Raw genomic sequence first — 19,496 nt, forward strand, 5'->3', positions numbered from 1 at the left:
TCAACATGCACGCATCATTCACATGATGAACAGTCCATCCCAATTTACACACACCACAAGACCACTCAATCGACATCCTAGATCACTCACATGTGTGCCAAGGCAGCATTTACGGCACAACCTGGAATAATCCGAAGAAGATTGAGGGTTATAGATGGAATTACTGTATATAAGATTCATTGTTGCCCGCTGTGAAACTTCTGTTGTGGGTAGAAATGGAGGTGGCATAGAGGCATTCGTTGCCTTCATGAACGACGAAAGTGTTGCCTTGCTCATGAATCTTAGGCCTAAGGAGTAGTGTATGAAGGCATATGTGGGAATGAGAGAGAAGGACAAAGCGAGAGAATGAAGAGAATGGAATGGATCTTCCATGTCATTTTCTCCCTCTTTTCATTACAGGGGGGGGGGGGGGGGGGGGGAATTGGGGTTTTTATTTGGCACGGGGATTTGTACTTTTTTATGTGCGTGACAGAACTATAGACGGATGGTCCTATCATGCGCTCCATGGGGCCCATCGTGATGCATGTGGTTTATCCGCAACGTCCATTCACCTTGAAACATAATTTTAGGGCATGATCCCGAAGAGAAGGCAAATTGAAGGCCTAAGTGGACCACACCATAAATTAATAGTAGGCACTTAATCTCTAATGTTTCCTACAATGTAGTCAACTTAATCCTTCGATCTTCCTTTTTAGGCTCATGCCCTAAAATGAGTTGTCAAATTGGATGAATGGCTTAAATAAAACACATACATTGCAATGGGCCTTAGGAAATTTTTAATGGTAATAATTCAATCCCCACTATTTCTTAGTGTGTTCCACCTGAGATTTGGATCTGCTTATTTTTTAGACCGCATTCTAAAATGGGGTGGAAAAAAAGATAGACGGCTTCGATATATATCGAATCATCAAGGTGGGCCCTAAGGCAAGGGTAACACCTAAAATATGGGATGATAATCCCTTGTTTATGCTAATGGTTTATTGTGATTCACCAACGGCTTTTAGCCATTGGTGTTCGGTTTTTCCGACGGCTAAAATCTGTAAGGGAAGGCACCCTAAGACCATCGAATTTAATCTTTTTTTGGTAGTGCTGGTTCCAGAAAATCATGAATTGATAAAGAGAAGATGGGATACATGTAAAGGAATGGATCTAATCCCTTCCTAATAATGCATTATAGCTTAACAAGGTGTCTATTACAAAAAAAATAAAATGCCATAACTATCTTAGTGCCTATGGTCAAGTCGACCAATAAGACACCATGTGTGTTCATGACATGGCCATCAAAATTGCTAACGGTCAATTCAGTTGGGATTAGATTGGTTGTAGTCTTTCCTAACCTGGTCATCATCCTCTTTGGTAACAAATTCATTGCGGCCCCATTATTCACCAAAATCCTGGTAACAGGACATCCATCCAAGTGGGCCGATATATACAACAGCTTAAGATGTTGCGTCATATCATTGGTGGGTTTGTCGATAATTACTCTTTCAAACGCACTGTCTATCACAACGGTGATTGTGTTGACATGTGACGTTTTGTCAATCTTGACTTTATTTTCCTTGCCTTCTTCAAACAGGAAGGAGGCAAGGGTATACAATTAATACTCTTAGGGGGCGCTTTGCGCATGGTATTAGATGTGATTAGGTGGGATGGAATTGCATTTGGTCCCGTGCCAATTCCTCTCAATGTTTGGGAAGAATAGAAAAGCTTGGAATTAGATTAGATGGAATTGCATTTGGTCCCATGCCAATTCCACTCAATGTTTGCAAGTTATGTAGGTCTCACCATGATGCGTGGGCTATATCCACACCGTCCACCCATTTTTAGAGATTATTTTAAAGCATGGGCCAAAAAATCAAGAAGTTCTAAAGCTCAAGTGGACCCCACCATAAAAAGCAGCGGGGATTGAACACCTACCGTTGAAAACTTCTTTGGAGCCACATAAGTTTTGGATTTGCCTCATTTTTAGGCCCATGCCATAAAATGAGGTTACAAAATAGATAAATGGTATGGATATAACACGTGTTATTCTCAATAGTTTCAAATGATGGTGAGTATATCTATCCAATGTACAACAAACCAAAGAGTGAATCCCACTGTATTACAAACATAGCTTGAAATTAATCTTATCCCATGGTAACAGGGGACAATCCCTGTCACATGTAATAATTACATTTTTTAAATCCCATCCCACCTAATCCTTCATAATACCATGTGTCAAACACCCCCTTAGCAGTTTCAACACCCGGTCAAGGGTTCGAGCATCCATAGGTGGTGAAATCCCACTACGGCGTGAGTGTGTGGGGGTGTGCGCGTGTGTGTTAAGAAAAAAAGGATATACAATTAAGACTCTTGATCTATAGAGATAGTAAACATGTGTGCGTGAGATGTGCTACTTATTACTTTAAGCATTCATTTAATCATGCATACATAATTTAAACATTTAAACATATTAGCATAATTAAACAAGTACACAAATAACATTCCCAAAAACAATCACATATGGTGGTTCAGCTACTTGCTTACTCCACTCCCGGCGGATGCACTCAACCTATGAGTGTACCGGATTTTGCTATCGAAGGTTTTAAATTAGGTTCATCTCTAACCTTTACAGCCCTACATAAGGACTCTAAGTTTATACCCTATACAAGAGCAAGGGTCCTACCCAAGAACCTAAATCTTTAAACCCTACACAAGAGCTAAGGTCCTACCACTATAACCTGAAATTTAAACTCCAAACTAGAATCAATGTCCTATATAAGAACCTGTAAATTTAGGCCCTATGGAAGAGCCAAGGTCCGATGGAAGAACCTAGGTGAATTTAAACATAAACTCTTGCACTCCAACCTATACAAGGTAGGAGTACAATAATAGACTCTACACTTGACACTTACTTGTCTGATTGAGTCCATTTGTAGCTCCATCTTAGGTTGCTTGATCTCCGCTCTACCGTGATTCAATCAGCTTCCCAATGCTCCCTCATTCATGCTGCAACTGCTTCACTAAGGTTTTAGCTTCATGATCAATCTCCTTACATTTGATTCTTCTTCAAAATGACCAAGGTGGTGGGAGTGGGTTGAATCTCCTAAAACTAATGGGAAGTTATTTTTTCTAGGGGATTCCACTGATGGACACTCTAAAGTATGGTAGAGACTATATTTACCAATAAGCTTGATTTTGATACTGTAGAGAAGGCATGAGATCATGTTATTCTTGAATAGAAGCATAGAATGCTTGTTTGAGTGAAGAATCACTAAAAAGAAGACAGAAATCTCAATGGGTAAGAGTTCTAGGCTATTTGGTTAGGCTTATGATGCATTAGAGTATCTAAAATACTAAAATCCATCGTCTTTGCAAATATCCAAAAGCTAAATATATAGAAAAAGTGTTCCAACAGATCTTTAGCAACCACATTTTAGTTGCACTGAGAGGGCCTTCAGTCGAACCGAATTAGGACCAAAAGCTGTTGGACAGTTTTATCTAGATTCGGTCGGACTGAATTATAGTCGTATCTTATTGGATTGTTTTGGCTAGTTTCATTCAGATCGAGGGTGACTTTGATTAGATCGAACATGGCATTTAGTCAGACTAAGTCCAACTAAACTGAGGCCAAATTTACCTGTTCAGATTTGTCCAACAATGGCCAGTTTCGGTCGGGCTAAAACCTACTTCGGTGGGACTGAATGTTGTTGTATTCTGATGATAATTTCACCCCCCCCCCCCCCCCCAAAAAAAAAAAAAAAAAACCGTCTTCGACAGATTTCCACTTTATATTGATTGTTATTAGTATTCTTTTAAATTGTCCATCTATAAGCCAAAAATGGTCCAATCAGTAAGAACAGACTTGATATAGACCACCATATCACCTTTCCAATACTTTTCTTGCCTTCAATGAGGAGCACCAAATGAACCATCTCTTCAATCAATGGCATGTGTTCAATCGTTTGAGTGTTGGATCCATAATGCAGAAAAACACTCAGTTGTCGTCTCCCACAACCTACTATTTGTATTTGCCATTGTACATGTAGCATTCATGCCTTGTGTGAGACGTCCATATTAGATGGTCCATAGTGGATGGAGCAGTAACAATAACAGTAGCAATAACATTAACAGTAGCAGTAACAACTCCACCAGAGATTTCTGAGTAAAGCCCTTCTCTACATGTGCTAGTGCTCATGCTAGTAGCAGTAGCAATAATAGCTCCACTAGAGATTTCCTTTTGTTAACAGACAAGCAACTGATGGCCTAGTGTGACATGGACACCTTCAAGGCATCGGGTCCCAATACAACAAGTGACATGTAATGGTGTCATGTCAGCATGATATTCTAGAATGTCAACATCAGTGAAGTCTATACAAGTATGTGTCAAATGTTGTACATTTAAAAGATCACCTCTGACTTCTATTTCATTCTGTTTACATTTGTCTTCAAAATTCATACTGCATTGTCTTTTTTTCTTTCTTTTTATGTAGCAAGTGATGAGCGAAGCTACAACTACAATTGGTAATGATGGAGTTTATTTGGAGAAGTACATAAAAAATCCTGGGCACATTGAGTTCCACGTACATATGCCGATTGAAATTTCTATCATGTCCATTCCATTAGGGAACTACACCAAAATCGCCATTAGGAGCGGTTTTAAACTGTTCCTAAATGCTTCAAGAACGGTTTAATACCGTTCCTAAATGAGGTGCCGCAGAAAATCAAGAATGGTTTAGAACTGTTTTGGGTACTGTTTCAATTTTTAGAAACGGAATTTTAGGAACTGTTTTAAACCGTTCTGGTGCTAACAGTCACATTTCAAGCACAATTTTAGAAATGGTTTTGAATGCTTATTAATGTTGCTAACAGTCAGATTTTAGGATGGAATTTTAAGAACAATTTTAAACCCTTTTGTTCATTGTATGAGAGAGAGTAGGGTATGTAATCTACTTGTATTATATGCTAGATAATTACACAAATAGAAGAAAAAGACAATAGAATGATTCACACATAATAATCTTTTCCTTCTTTTCTAGTACACATTTCAATTTCAATTCCAATTTCCAATTTCAATACAACATTTCATTGCCAGGCTTTTATAATCCAACAATTCCTTGCTCTTTTCTAAAATGATCACTCTGCCTTTAGATATGACATCCGCTTCAAATCCTCCTCTTCAATGTCTTCTCGTCGATCCCCCACAACCTGAGCGATCTATTCCACCAGTTCTTCAGGCCTGGTATTCCATCTGCCATTAGAGGGATCTGGGGTTCCTTCGGCACCACTTCCAGGGTAGTCTGGTACATGTCATTGGCTATTAATCCTGTTCACATCCCTTCCTATAGTGGTTGGAAGTATTAGTGCTGCTACTGCTGCTGCTGTTTGACACAGGAACTACATGCTGTTAATCCTATGCACATCCCTAATAACTCTGGGCTCTTCAACTTTGGCAAACTACATTGCTCAACAACCACCAAACAACACTAAACAATTAGGGAAAAAAAACTAACAATCTTCAACCGTCCAAACAGAGAAATACATTATAAAAAGTCTATATAGTAGCAGCCCAAATGCCTTAAGATGGGCCTCATATGATCCACAACATTCAATCATCTTCTCTGGAAGTTCAACACCTTAATTGAAAAAGCAAAGATAGTGGCAAAGAGCACTGTAAACCCAATAATAGCACCAGCAACTGCTCCCAAGAAGCTGTGTTTGAATCCAAAATAGTCCTCTGTGAAGACCTTCACCGTTACGCCATTCTCCTCCATAGGAGTTTCCAAGTCGCCAAACTGAGAAACGACCATTCCATACAAGGTCCATGCAACGGGACATGCCCAATATAACCATCTCCACCATATTGGGATTCTCTGTAATCAAAAGAAGAAATTTTAGTTCCTCATATTAGGGGAAAAAAGTGTATGGAGAGAAATTGGATTTAGAACTTACAAGTCGGGGAATTAGGAATCCTGCGAAGAGATTCCATATCACATAAAAAGCAGATGAAACTATCGCAGCAATGTCATGATTAGGAGTTATGCCAACCGCCATCATCTCGTAGTATGTAAAGTAGAGCAATGTGAAGAACATGAAGAAAACAGTCCAGAAAAACTTGGCAACAGTCCACTCGAATGCAATCATGGCGTAGACAATGACAGAGTATATTAGAGTCTGAACCAAGATATATGGAACGTTGAATGCAACCTGAAAATGAAAAAAATAAACAAAAACAGTTGAGATACAACTCAAAAACATTACAAAAGTATTTTGGTCAGTAAAATTAGTTACCTGTGCAAACGTATATGGCAAAGCCGAGTACATTCCAGCAGCCCGCTCTCTGTAGAAGATCGTTCGTTTAATGGCCACCACTGGCTGCACAGATGCAACATTTTCGATTCTAATGAATAGAACTGCTGTGTACATGGAACCCATTGCGTTGAGCAGATCCTGTCGTTTACTCCTGCAAAAAATAAATTGCCATTACATCAACTTAGTCTAGTTAGTGTTAAGTAAACAAATTCAATTTGTATTTAGACAGTAATAGAACATAGTAAAAAATCATACGTTCTGGTGCCAAGATCAGGGGCATCTCTTTGCTTACACATCACCCATGGCACTCCAGTCTTTAGCCCAACTTCCATGTTTCCGATCCCTTAAACATAAGATGCTCCCTTCTCCTTAAATGCAAGCTCGATAATGTTATATTTGTTTTCAATCTGGACCGACCAAAGAATATTAAGCCAATCGAGATTAAGAGGATTAAGTAAGACCATACTTTTAATTTGGACGAGGGAAGTTACAAAGGAATTAAACCTGTGATAGGATAATAGGACCGCCCTAAGATGCATATAACTTCTCTCTCTTCATCATGTGCACAATCATCTTTGTAAACTTCTCCATATGATACTGAATATTGAAAATTTTCAGTAAGAGGTCATTAAATGTGCATGTAAGTGTTGAGGGTCAAATATTGCATATTAGACCCCATTGATTGCATGGATTTACGATTATGTTATTGCTTAACGGCCTGAATTAATCGTGTTTGTAATGCAGGGTGTGTTGAAGAGCCTGGACTGAAAAGAGAGCATAAAGTATAGATTTAATGCTCTGATGACACTAAAGGCAAGGGACGGACTCCAGGGGACCAAGATCGACAGAATTACACGCCAGGGATCTGCGAAAATCGAGAAACTGAAGCTCAAGCGGCCTGAAAGTCAGCTAGAATGCAAGATCACAGGGTTCTCACCATCTGTTCAGCTTGAAACTTTATACATGGCTAGAGGACCAAAAACTAACCGTACATCTCAAATTTCAGCCATTGGATCCTTCTAGAAGTGGCCCAACGGACAGATCAGCCCATAAATCAGTGATTTGGGGCCCGCCTGGTATCTGGAAATGCGTCAATTTTGGCTTCAACTCCTTAAATGAGGTAGCAAAACAGATGGACGGAGCAGATTTCTCTCGAACATCACTATGGACCCCACGTGTATATTGCATGTACACAGGTACATGAGCACGAGAAGTACGCCATATTAGGGAGCCGGTCAAAACTCGGTTTGACCGATTCTCCTGCTCAAAATAGGAAACCACGTTTCCTGTGCATGAAACAGAGTCTCGGTTGGACTCTTGTGGGCCACCACCATGCGTCGAAGGTCCGATTCAGACCGTCTATCAGAATTCTACAGGTCCACTAGCCTTGACCTAGGTGGAATTTTTCTAGGAAGCAGCATGTAGCGGATTTCGACCGTTGAAACTCAGGATGGACGGCGGAATACAATATCCAGTGGGCCACACAAGAACCTGCCAAAACCACTCATTCCTGATTGGATTTTCACGAGGATTTCAATGGACGGTGTGGATTTCTCATAAAACATCACTATGGGGCCTACCGATCACGTCAGCAGGTCTGCATGAACCTTACGCGCGTCCGGGAAATCTGGAGATTCGGGGTAGTTGTGGGCCACGATCATCAATCTTTTCGATGATCTGAACCGTCTAAATGATAGAGAAGGAAGATTTATCCACTTCCACGCTGGCAGAATTGATCAGAAAATGAACAGCGGGCCACACGAAGTTTCTGATCACTGGCTACGTAAGGTGGCCCGCCTCTTCTGCCGATTCCTTGCTGTGAAAGGAAGTCGATTCTCATGCTGCGTAAGGAGCTCTTCTGCACGCACCGACTCCAGCCCTTACGCATTGCTAGCCTACCTTCATCAGCTACAAAAGAGAGAGGAGAAGAAAGAGAACTAGAAGTTTTTTTGGGCATTAGAGAAGGCTTTTGGACGTGAAGCTTGGAGGCAGATGGCTGCACAAGAGAGAGAGATAGTTGGAGGTTTTCTTATTTAGTTTTTATTATTTATGTTTTTGTTTAAAAGATTTAGCCGGATCATGTCAGGCTAAACCTCTTAGCTAGGGCTAAGAGGTGAAGCTTGTGGCGTGATTGGACTGAGTCTATGCCTTTGATTTATGCTAGACTGACGGATGTTGATTTTAGTTCAATTAAAAGGAATACTTTCAGTTTTATTTAATGGTTTGTTGTGACTGAAATTACAATAGATCTGCAATGGCTTTGAGTATTTCTTCCTCCTTTTAATATTTATGACGTCAGGAAGCCCTGTTGTTCACTATCGTCTCACAGGCATAGTTGGATGACGGTATCCTTCCTAACTTTCATACATTATTGACTGGTTAGTAACTAGTTTAATTCTGTTGTTTGCTTTGCCTCCTGGGCATGGTTTGATGACAGAATCCATTCTAATTCATATACCTTTCATCTCGTGAAGACTAGATTAAGTAAGTTCAGTTTGATTTTCATGATTCTTGATGCAGGCATAAGATCTCCTTGATCTCTACAAGTGGATCCTCTGAATCCCTAGTTTCTTTCTTCTAAATTCTTTAAGTTTTAGATTAATATTTCACCATTATTCCCTCAAATTCATTCGATTTAGATTTCATCTCATTCTAGTTCTAGTTCTATTTAGTTTTAGAGTACGTACAGGTATCTGTCCCTTGGGATTCGACCTCGGTCTCACCGAGTTTATTACTACATCACAACCCTATACTTGGGGAGTGAACAAGTTTTTGGCGCCGTTGCCGGGGATTGACGGTTACGTTTTTTAAAATTAATTAGTTTTAGAATTAGGTTAGGATTTGGATTTTACTAACTTTATGTTAAAAGTTTTTATTTTATTTTATTTTTAGGAACTATTATTTTGTTTTTAGAAACTAACCTGTTTTCCTGATTTTGTAGGACCCTGACATGAGTTTCTAAATTGGTAATTCCTTCCTAATTTCTCTACTTTTTCTACTCTTAAAATTAGGGTTTAAATTTTAGAAATTTTCTAATTCTAGTATCCTCCTATCTATAGGAAATAGTTTATTTTTAGAAACTTTCCTCTTTTATTTTTAGAAACTAGGTTATTTCTTTCCCTTTTTAGAAATTAACTTTCTATTTTTGTCTTGTAGTAACTTTCTAATTCTAACTCTTTTAGAATCTAATTTTGTTTCCTAATTTTCTACTCATAGAATTTTTGTTTAGAAACTAACTTTCCTATTGTGTAGGCCTTTAAGATAGAAATTTCTAATTCGGTAAGTTCTTTCTCTCTACTTTCTATTTTTCATATCTCTTTTTAATTTACTTTTTAGTGTAGGACTTTCTTCTTTTAGAAACTAGTTTACTTCTATCTTCCTTTTTAAAGATTTTTTTTTTCTAGACATTCTCTTTAGAACTGACTTGTTTGTTTTCTTTTGTAGGTCCTTAACTTAGGGGCTTCAATTTGGTAATTTCTTTCCAACTCTCCCTCTCTTTCTTTTTAGATTTTCTTTTCCTTTCTTAGGATTAGGCTTTGAATTTGATTGAGGGCTACGAGTGTTTCATGCCCAAGTGGGCCCGTGACAACACTCGATGTCTCTTGACTGAAGGAGGATTGGTTGAGGGGTTGACTATCCATCGCAGGACTAGACACTGCTCGAAATTCCCTGAGTTAACTGAAGTTATGGCTAAAGACCAACCTCCTCTACTTCCACCCAGGGTGGAGGATACCCAAGATGAGAATGAGGTGTATCAGGCACCCCCACCTCGTGCTTTACGAGATTATCTACAACCAGCGGGAGTGAGTATGCTCTCATGCATGATTTTTCCTGAAAACACAGGATAAATGGACATCAAGCCAGGAGTTATCCAACTCCTTCCCAAATTCCATGGATTTGTATCAGAAAGTCCATATTTACATTTGAAAGAGTTCGATGAGATTATAGCTACGTTATATTTTCCTAATGTATCTGAGGATGCAATCAGGCTGAAACTCATTCCTTTTTCCTTAAAAGAGAAGGCTAAGACGTGGTTACATTCACTGCGTCCTAAATCCATTGGCACATGGAATGACATGCAGAGGGAATTCATAAAAAAATTCTTCCCACATCATAAAACGATTACTCTCAGAAAAGCAATCATGAACTTTGCCCAAAAGGAAGATGAAACATTCATCCAATGTTGGGAAAGGTTCAAAGATTTGGTCAGTTCATGCCCACAACATGGATTTGAAACGTGGCGCATTACAAATTTTTTCTATGATGGACTGACATCTTCTATGCGCCAAATGGTCGAGACAATGTGTAATGGAGAATTCATTAATAAAAATGTTGACGAGGTATGGGATTACCTCAATAGTCTTGCTGAAAAAACACAATCATGGGACTATTACCCAAAGTCGAACACCACATCTAGGCCGACTCAATTAAAGGAGAAAGGTGGATTATATCTCTTGAAAGAAGAGGATGATCTCAAGTGTAAAGTGACTACGCTCATAAGGAAAGTTGAGGCCATGGAAGGAAAGAAGGATAAGGTCAATGAAATTGTTTGCGGCATCTGTGATTGCAACATTCACACAACTGAAAACTGTCCTACAATACCTGCCTTTCGAGGAGTGTTGAATGAACAAGCCAATGCCGTAAACAACTATCAAAGACCTTTTACTGGACCTAACTCCAATACGTACAATCCTGGTTGGAAAAATCATCCAAACTTTAGTTGGAGGAATGGACAAACGGCTACCCCTCAAGCTTTCTTCAATCAAAATCCAAATCAAGGGAAACCTCAAGAGGAACCGGTTCAAAATTCCATACAAGAGCTGGCTCAGGCAATGCGGGGAATTACAGATTTTATGCAAAAGATAGATTCTCGTATGACGGTTATAGAAAAGGGGATGCTTCCTGCACAACCTCTCCCCAATCCTAAACCGCAGTACGAGATTAGTGATCGCAGCTCTTCAAATCACATGGGGCACGCTAAATCTATCACCACTCTTCGGAGTAGAAAGATCATTGATAAAACTCTTCCAGTTAGGCCCGAAAAGCCTCAGGAACCAGAAGAGGACAACAATGATGGATCTAGGGATGCCCCACAAAAATTAGAACCGGAACTTCTAGAGAAGCCAGTTGCTCCGTTCCCCCAACGGTTGGTTGCACCAAAACGTCTTTCTAACTCTCAGGATATTTTGGAGGTGTTGAAACAAGTCAAAGTTAACATTCCTCTACTTGATGTCGTGAAACAGATTCCTTCATATGCCAAATTTTTGAAAGACTTATGCATGACCAAAAGACGACAAAGTATTCAAAAGAAAATCTTCTTGACTGAGAAAGTGAGTGCCATCCTGAAGCAAGACATGCTGCAGAAATTCAAGGATCCCGATAGCCCAACTATATCATGTATAATCGGGAACCATCGAATTGATCACGCACTTCTTGACTTAGGAGCAAGCGTAAATCTGATTCCCTAATTGGTATACAAACAGTTAGGTTTGGGTGAATTAAAACCCACCCTAACCACACTACAACTTGCTGATCACTCTGTTCGTATACCAAGAGGGATAATTGAGGATGTGTTAGTCCAGGTCGATAGATTTTACTACCCTGTAGATTTTATCATCCTGGACACTGAACCCATTAATAACATGAGCACTCAGATTCCCGTCATTCTTGGTCGCCCATTCTTTGCCACGTCAAATACAATTATCAATTGCAGGAATGGTGTCATGACTATGTCTTTTGAAAATTTGACATTGGAGTCAAACATCTTTTTCAATAACGGCAGCAACTCAGAGGATGATGACGATTTCCACGACATTAACATGATTGACTCTTTCGTGGAAGATACGACACCTCTGACCTTATCCTCCGACCATCTAGAGACGTGCCTAGCCCACTACCATGGTTTTGATGATGACATGATTAGGGAGACGTGTGCCTTGCTTGATACTGCACCGGTGCTGGAAGTTAACCGGTGGAGGCCACAATTTGAAGAATTGCCACAAACCGATGTAGTGCCTCTACCGTCTAACCTCAAGCCGCCGAAGCTTGACCTAAAACCTTTGCCCTCTGATTTGAAATATGCCTATTTAGGTCAAGATGAGACATACCCGGTGGTGATCTCTGCCCACCTGGAGAAAGAACAGGAGAGTATGCTCATATCTACTCTCATTGAGCATAAAGGAGCCTTGGGATGGACGATAGCGGACCTCAAGGGAATCGATCCCTCGATTTGTACTCACCGTATATATCTTGAGGATAATGAAAAAACCGCTTGGCAACCACAATGTAGACTAAATCCAACCATGAAGGAAGTGGTTAAGGCCGAGGTTCTTAAACTATTGGACGTGGGTATCATATACCCTATATCTGATAGTCAATGGGTGAGTCCAACTCAAGTGGTCCCTAAGAAGTCCGGAATCACCATCGTAGCCAATGCTAATAATGAACTCGTGCCGACTAGAGTCACTACTGGTTGAAGAATGTGCATTGACTACAGGAAGTTGAATACCGTCACGAGGAAAGACCACTTTCCTTTACCATTCATTGATCAGATCCTGGAAAGGTTAGCTGGTCATTTCTATTACTGTTTCCTTGACGGGTATTCGGGCTACAACCAGATAGAGATAGCCCCTGAAGACCAGGAAAAGACCACATTTACATGTCCCTACGGCACCTTTGCCTACCGAAGGATGCCATTCAGACTATGTATTGCCCCTGCCACCTTTCAGCGATGTATGCTTAGTATCTTTTCTGATATGGTGTGGCAATATCTAGAGGTCTTCATGGACGATTTCTCTATTTACGGTCCATCTTTCAGCAAGTGCTTGGAAAGTCTTAAATGTGTGCTGAAAAGATGTGAAGAAAAGAACTTGGTACTTAATTGGGAGAAGTGCCATTTCATGGTTTAGAAGGAAATTGTCCTTGGGCATATCATCTCGTCCAAGGGAATCGAGGTAGATAAGGCAAAAATTGATCTTATCTCTAACCTACCTCCACCCAAGAACATCAGAGACGTGCCATCCTCTTAGGACATGCAGGATTTTATAGGCGATTCATAAAGGACTTTAGTCTCCTCTCTCATCCTCTATGCAATCTTCTTCAAAAGGATGCTCCGTACGAATGGACTGAGCAATGCCAGGAAGCTTTCACCAAGCTTAAGTGCACGTTAAGCACTGCACCTATCATGCAGCCACCCGACTGGAGCCTTCCTTTTGAGCTTATGTGCGACGCTTCTGATTATGCTCTTGGAGCGGTTCTAGGTCAGAGAAAAGATAAGAGACCCTACGTCATCCGTTACGCGAGTAGGACTTTAAATCTGGCCCAAGTGAACTACTCAACTACGGAAAAGGAACTCTTAGCTGTAGTATTCGCCTTGGACAAATTTAGGTCCTACCTGATTGGATCCAAGATCATTATCTATAAAGATCATGCGGCACTGAAGTATCTTCTTTCTAAGAATGATTTTAAGCCCCGCCTGATACGATGGATCCTTCTACTCTAAGAATTTGATTTGGAAATTAAAGATAAAAATGGAGTAGAAAACGTTGTGGCCGATCACCTTTCTCGCCTTAATACCTTTGATTCCCTTGAGACGACCCATATCAACGACATGTTCCCTGATGAACAACTGTTCAGAGTCTCCCATTCACCTTGGTTCGCTGATATTGCTAATTATCTTGCTACAGGTGCCATACTGACACAGTAGACTGCGCAAGATAAGAAGAAATTCTTCACCGAGGTGTGCAACTTTTTCTGGAATGATCCTTATTTATTTAAATATTGCCCAAACCAAATCTTATGGAGATGTGTACCAGACGATAAGCATCAGAGCGTCATCTCCTTCTGTCACTCACAGGCCTGTGGTGGTCACTTTTCTGCTAAAAAGACCACGGCCAAGATTCTGCAGTGTGGTTTTTACTGGCCCACTATGTTTAGGGACACTCATGAGTTTTACAAAGCTTGTGAGCGTTGTTAGAAATTGGGAACATTGTCCCGTCGAAATATGATGCCTTTGAATTCCATCCTTATCATTGAAGCATTTGATTGCTGGGGCATCAATTTCATGGGACCATTCCCCCAATCGGTTGAAAATCTGTATATTTTGCTCGCCGTGGATTATGTCACTAAATGGGTCGAAGCAATTTCGTGTCGAACTAATGATCATCGCACAGTCATTATATTCCTAAAAGAAAACATCCTTTCTCGATTCGGAACGCCTCGAGCCATCATTAGTGATGGGGGCTCACACTTTTGTAATAAACCATTTGAGAGCGTAATGAAGAAATACGGTATCTCTCATAGGGTGAGCACCCCGTACCACCCACAGACAAGTGGGTAAGCTGAGATTTCTAATAGGAAAATTAAACACATTTTGGAGAAAACGGTTAACCCTGATCGTAAGGATTGGTCAATCCGATTGACCGATGCCTTATGGGCATACCGTACTGCCTTTAAAACCCCTATTGGAATGTCTCCCTTTAGACTTGTCTATAGGAAAGCTTGTCACTTGCCTGTGGAGCTGGAACATAGAGCGTACTGGGCGATCAAAAATCTTAATTTCAATCTGGACAATGCTAGCTCGCTACGTAAACTTCAAGTGAATGAACTTGAGGAAATCCGGAATGATGCGTACGATAATTCGAGAATTTACAAGGACAAGATGAAAGCATTTCATGACCAACACATTTTGCGAAAATCATTCACGCCTGGTCAGAAGGTCCTTTTGTACAATTCTCGATTACATCTCTTTCCGAGTAAGCTTCGATCTCGTTGGACCGGCCCTTACATTGTTGTTACTGTTTTTCCTCATGAGGCCGTTGAGATAAGAGATCCCGACAATGGCAAGGAGTTTAAAGTCAATGGACATCGATTGAAACCATTTGTCGAGAATTTTGATTCAGAGGACATGTCCATGCCCCTGACTGCCCCTGTTTACCAGGATTGATCTCCTAGTCTGATGGAGGTATAGGTAGGTTTATCGCCTTCATAGGACTAAGGTAGTTGCTTTATTTGTCTGGCTGAAGATGGTAAACTTAGTGCTCCTGGGAGGCAACCCAGCTCTTCATTTCATTTCATTTTTATCATTAGTTAGTTCAATGTTTGTGGGTAACATTACTGCAAACCCTCACGAGACTACAACTAGTCCACTAGGGGCAACCTAGGGGTTTAAAGGCTTGTTGCATACGCTAAATGCAATCGAGAGCACCTACGAAAGTGGTATAGGTAGGATTTTATTTTTGTTATTTTTGTGTTGCCTTCTCTCCCATGCTGACCAACGCCCATGCTGTGATCTCTTGGAAAGTGTCTCTTGATTCATCATCCAAGTACTATCTTTCCATCACTTCATATTTACTTTTCGTTGTCCCAAGTGCATTGCATGCTCATATCTTTTACATTGAGGACAATGTAGATTTTAAGTTAGGGGTGGGAGATTAGATGACCTAATCAGCATTTTCTTGGTCTTGAACAAAAATTGTGGAAATTTTTAAAAAATTTGTTTAGGATGAATTCGAAGTGATTTTGATGGCCATCTAGGGCACTTAGAATTTCAAGATGCGTAATGTTGGTACTTTATGACTATTGGATTCAGTTATCTATTAGATTTCACAGTTAAATTTAAATTGTTAATCCATGGTTAGAGGTTTTAAACATTGATTGAGTCATGAGTTCACATGTCACATTTCGCTTACACATTAAGATTTCAGTTTGATAGTGAAGGGTTAATTTGGTGATCAGTAAGTATGAAAGGAACCATCTTGAAAAAAATACCCGTCATGATCAATTGAAAGGAAAAGATACCGTTGAAAGAGGTTAGGCAAAGACTCTTCACTCTAGGTTTGCTCCCTATACGTGTGGATTTCATTCCCTACGGATAATACGTAAAAAGGTTTGAGTACGCGGTCTTCACCATAGGTTTACTCCCTATAGGTGAGGATTTGTTTTGGTATTACTTTTAATGAAAAAAAATAAATATCAAAAGCTGAAGGAATGAAAAGATGATCTTTGAGGCAAGTTTTGGTTATCATGGACTCTCTTACTGGTTACCAATGATATCCTGAAATAGAGAGTTGCGTATTAATGTTGAAAGCCGAGATTACACTATACACCTGTGGAACTCAGTGTTTAGGATTGTTCTAATTGAGGGACTAATACTTTGAAATTGATTATGAAATGTACCGTGTGTTTGAGTCTAGGAGAGAGTAAGACCCAACATTCATGCAACGTAACAGTCTCGTATCTGAATTATTTTGCAAAAGTCATTCGAGTTCATACGAATTGTCCTAGAATTCTCAACTTATTTTCGCATACTTTGCTCGGGACTAGCAAAATGCTGGTTGGGGGTTGTGTTGAGGGTCAAATATTGCATATTAGACCCCATTAATTGCATGGATTTACGATTATGTTATTGCTTAACGGCCTGAATTAATCGTGTTTGTAATGCAGGGTGTTTTGAAGAGCCTGGACTGAAAAGAGAGCCTAAAGTATGGATTTAATGCTCTGATGACATTAAAGGCAAGGGAAGGATTCCAGGGGACCAAGATCGACAGAATTACACGCCAGGGATCCGCGAAAATCGAGAAACTGAAGCTCAAGCGGCCTGAAAGTCAGCCAGAATGCAAGATCACAGGGTTCTCACCATCTGTTCAGCTTGAAACTTTATACATGGCTCGAGGACCAAAAACTAACCGTACATGTCAAATTTCAGCCATTGGATCCTTCTAGAAGTGGCCCAACGGACAGATCAGCCCATAAATCAGTGATTTGGGGCCTGCCTGGTATCTGGAAATGCGTCAATTTTGGCTTCAACTCCTTAAATGAGGTAGCAAAACAGATGGACGGAGCAGATTTCTCTCGAACATCACTATGGACCCCACGTGTGTATTGCATGTACACAGGTACATGAGCACGAGAAGTACGCCATATTAGGGAGCCGGTCAAAACTCGGTTTCACCGATTCTCCTGCTCAAAATAGGAAACCACGTTTCCTGTGCGTGGAACAGAGTCTCGGTTGGACTCTTGTGGGCCACCACCATGCGTCGAAGGTCCGATCCGAACCGTTTATCAGAATTCTATAGGTCTACTAGCCTTGACCTAGGTGGAATTTTTCTAGGAAGCAGCGTGTAGCGGATTTCGACCGTTGAAACTCAGGATGGACGGCGGAATACAATATCCAGTGGGCCACACAAGAACCTGCCAAAACCACTCATTCCTGACTGGATTTTCACGAGGATTTCAATGGACGGTGTGGATTTCTCATAAAACATCACTATGGGGCCTACCGATCACGTCAGCAGGTCTGCGTGAACCTTACGCGCGTCCGAAAAATTCAGAGATTCGGGGGAGTTGTGGGCCACGATCATCAATCTTTTCGATGATCTGAACCGTCTAAATGATAGAGAGGGAAGATTTATCCACTTCCACGCTGGCAGAATTGATCAGAAAATGAACAGCGGGCCGCACGAAGTTTCTGATCACTGGCTGCGTAAGCTGGCTCGCCTCTTCTGCCAATTCCTTGCTGTGAAAGGAAGTCGATTCTCATGCTGCGTAAGGAGCTCTTCTGCATGCACCGACTCCAGCCCTTACGCACTGCTAGCCTACCTTCATCAGCTACAAAAGAGAGAGGAGAAGAAAGAGAACTGGAAGTTTTTTTGGGCATCAGAGAAGGCTTTTGGACGTGAAGCTTGGAGGCAGACGACTGCGCAAGAGAGAGAGATAGTTGGAGGTTTTCTTATTTAGTTTTTATTATTTATGTTTCTGTTTAAAAGATTTAGCCGGATCATGTCAGGTTAAACCTCTTAGCTAGGGCTAAGAGGTGAAGCTTGTGGCATGATGGGACTGAGTCTATGCCTTTGATTTATGCTAGACTGACGGATGTTGATTTTAGTTCAATTAAAAGGAATACTTTCAGTTTTATTTAATGGTTTGTTGTGACTGAAATTACAATAGATCTGCGATGGCTTTGAGTATTTCTTCCTCCTTTTGATGTTTATGACGTCAGGAAGCCCTGTTGTTCACCATCGTCTCACAGGCATGGTTGGATGACGGTATCCTTCCTAACTTTCATACATTGTTGACTGGTTAGTAATTAGTTTAATTCTGTTGTTTGCTTTGTCTCCTGGGCATGGTTTGATGATGGAATCCATTCTAATTCATATACCTTTCATCTCGTGAAGACTAGATCAAGTAAGTTCAGTTTGATTTCCATGATTCTTGATGCATTGCATAAGATCTCCTTGATCTCTACAAGTGGATCCTCTGAATCCCTAGTTTCTTTCTTCTGAATTCTTTAAGTTTTAGATTAATATTTCACCATTATTCCCTCAAATTCATTCGATTTAGATTTCATCTCATTCTAGTTCTAGTTCTATTTAGTTTCAGAGTACGTACAGGTATCTGTCCCTTGGGATTCAACCTCGGTCTCACCGAGTTTATTACTACATCACAACCCTATACTTGGGGAGTGAACAGTAAGCTTATGTATTCATTTCATATCAATAATGGAAAAGAAGAATCATGAGGAAGAAAACTACCTTGAATGGTGGATTATCGGTACGAAACATAATGTTCTCAACCTCTTTTAGTCAGTAAGGGAATCCTCTTGTGTGCATCCGACAATATTAGAACATTTAAAGAAAAGTAAGCTTCTTTTTTTTCTTTTTTTCTTTTTCTTGAAAGACAACTGATTTGAAGAGAAGACAAGAATATGATTAGAAGGAAAATATTGGATACCCAAAGTTCCATTCAACCTCATTGAAGGGACCGATACACTGTCTTGATGAGTTTCACCAGATCATTCCTTCCAGCAAAATTGAATTGCAATTTCAACAATTCAGATCAATCACTCCTCATACTACATTGGTTATGTTTGGAGGTGCCAAGAATCTAATTTCAGTTACATATCTCTCAGTTGGGTGATTTTAGTTTCAAGCTAAACACACATGGTTGTATGTTTCTTTTGTTAGAATACTATCAAAACCCTTTTCAATTAGTCGAGCTATACCTGGCCTTGAACAGGCTCATGATCATTCTAGAAGACGTAGGTCTGGATGACATTGAGCCCTCCATGCTTTGCTTTTGCAATGATTTGTGGCCATGTCTAACAAAAATCCAACTCGACATCCTCAGTAATCAAATTCATAGGCATAAAGAAAATAAAGAATGAAAAAACCTTAATTATCCAATTCAATACCTCAGGAGTGCTATGT

The 19,496-nt window shown here is 40.2% G+C and overlaps 1 protein-coding gene, 1 long non-coding RNA gene and 1 other non-coding gene across 3 annotated transcripts; all 3 read right to left on the reverse strand.

Annotated features, from left to right (window-relative positions):
* Positions 1-5,519: 5,519 nt before the first annotated feature.
* LOC131234700 (ABC transporter G family member 36-like) lies at positions 5,520-6,558 on the reverse strand. The gene is made up of 4 exons (XM_058231634.1): positions 6,547-6,558; positions 6,271-6,442; positions 5,932-6,186; positions 5,520-5,852 (listed from the first exon to the last, which is right to left on the reverse strand). The coding sequence occupies exons 2-4, from the start codon at positions 6,412-6,414 to the stop codon at positions 5,592-5,594; spliced, it is 660 nt and encodes a 219-aa protein (XP_058087617.1). The 5' UTR covers positions 6,415-6,442; positions 6,547-6,558; the 3' UTR covers positions 5,520-5,591.
* Positions 6,559-6,565: 7 nt separating this feature from the next.
* Positions 6,566-18,924, reverse strand: LOC131234701 (uncharacterized). The gene is made up of 3 exons (XR_009165749.1): positions 18,822-18,924; positions 6,796-6,888; positions 6,566-6,698 (listed from the first exon to the last, which is right to left on the reverse strand). It is a non-coding gene; the product is annotated as an uncharacterized LOC131234701 (long non-coding RNA).
* LOC131235937 (small nucleolar RNA R71) lies at positions 10,416-10,522 on the reverse strand. The gene has a single exon (XR_009166448.1). It is a non-coding gene; the product is annotated as a small nucleolar RNA R71 (small nucleolar RNA).
* Positions 18,925-19,496: the final 572 nt, after the last annotated feature.

The sequence above is a fragment of the Magnolia sinica genome, chromosome 19 (assembly GCF_029962835.1).
Source record: "Magnolia sinica isolate HGM2019 chromosome 19, MsV1, whole genome shotgun sequence".
Taxonomy (NCBI): domain Eukaryota; kingdom Viridiplantae; phylum Streptophyta; class Magnoliopsida; order Magnoliales; family Magnoliaceae; genus Magnolia; species Magnolia sinica.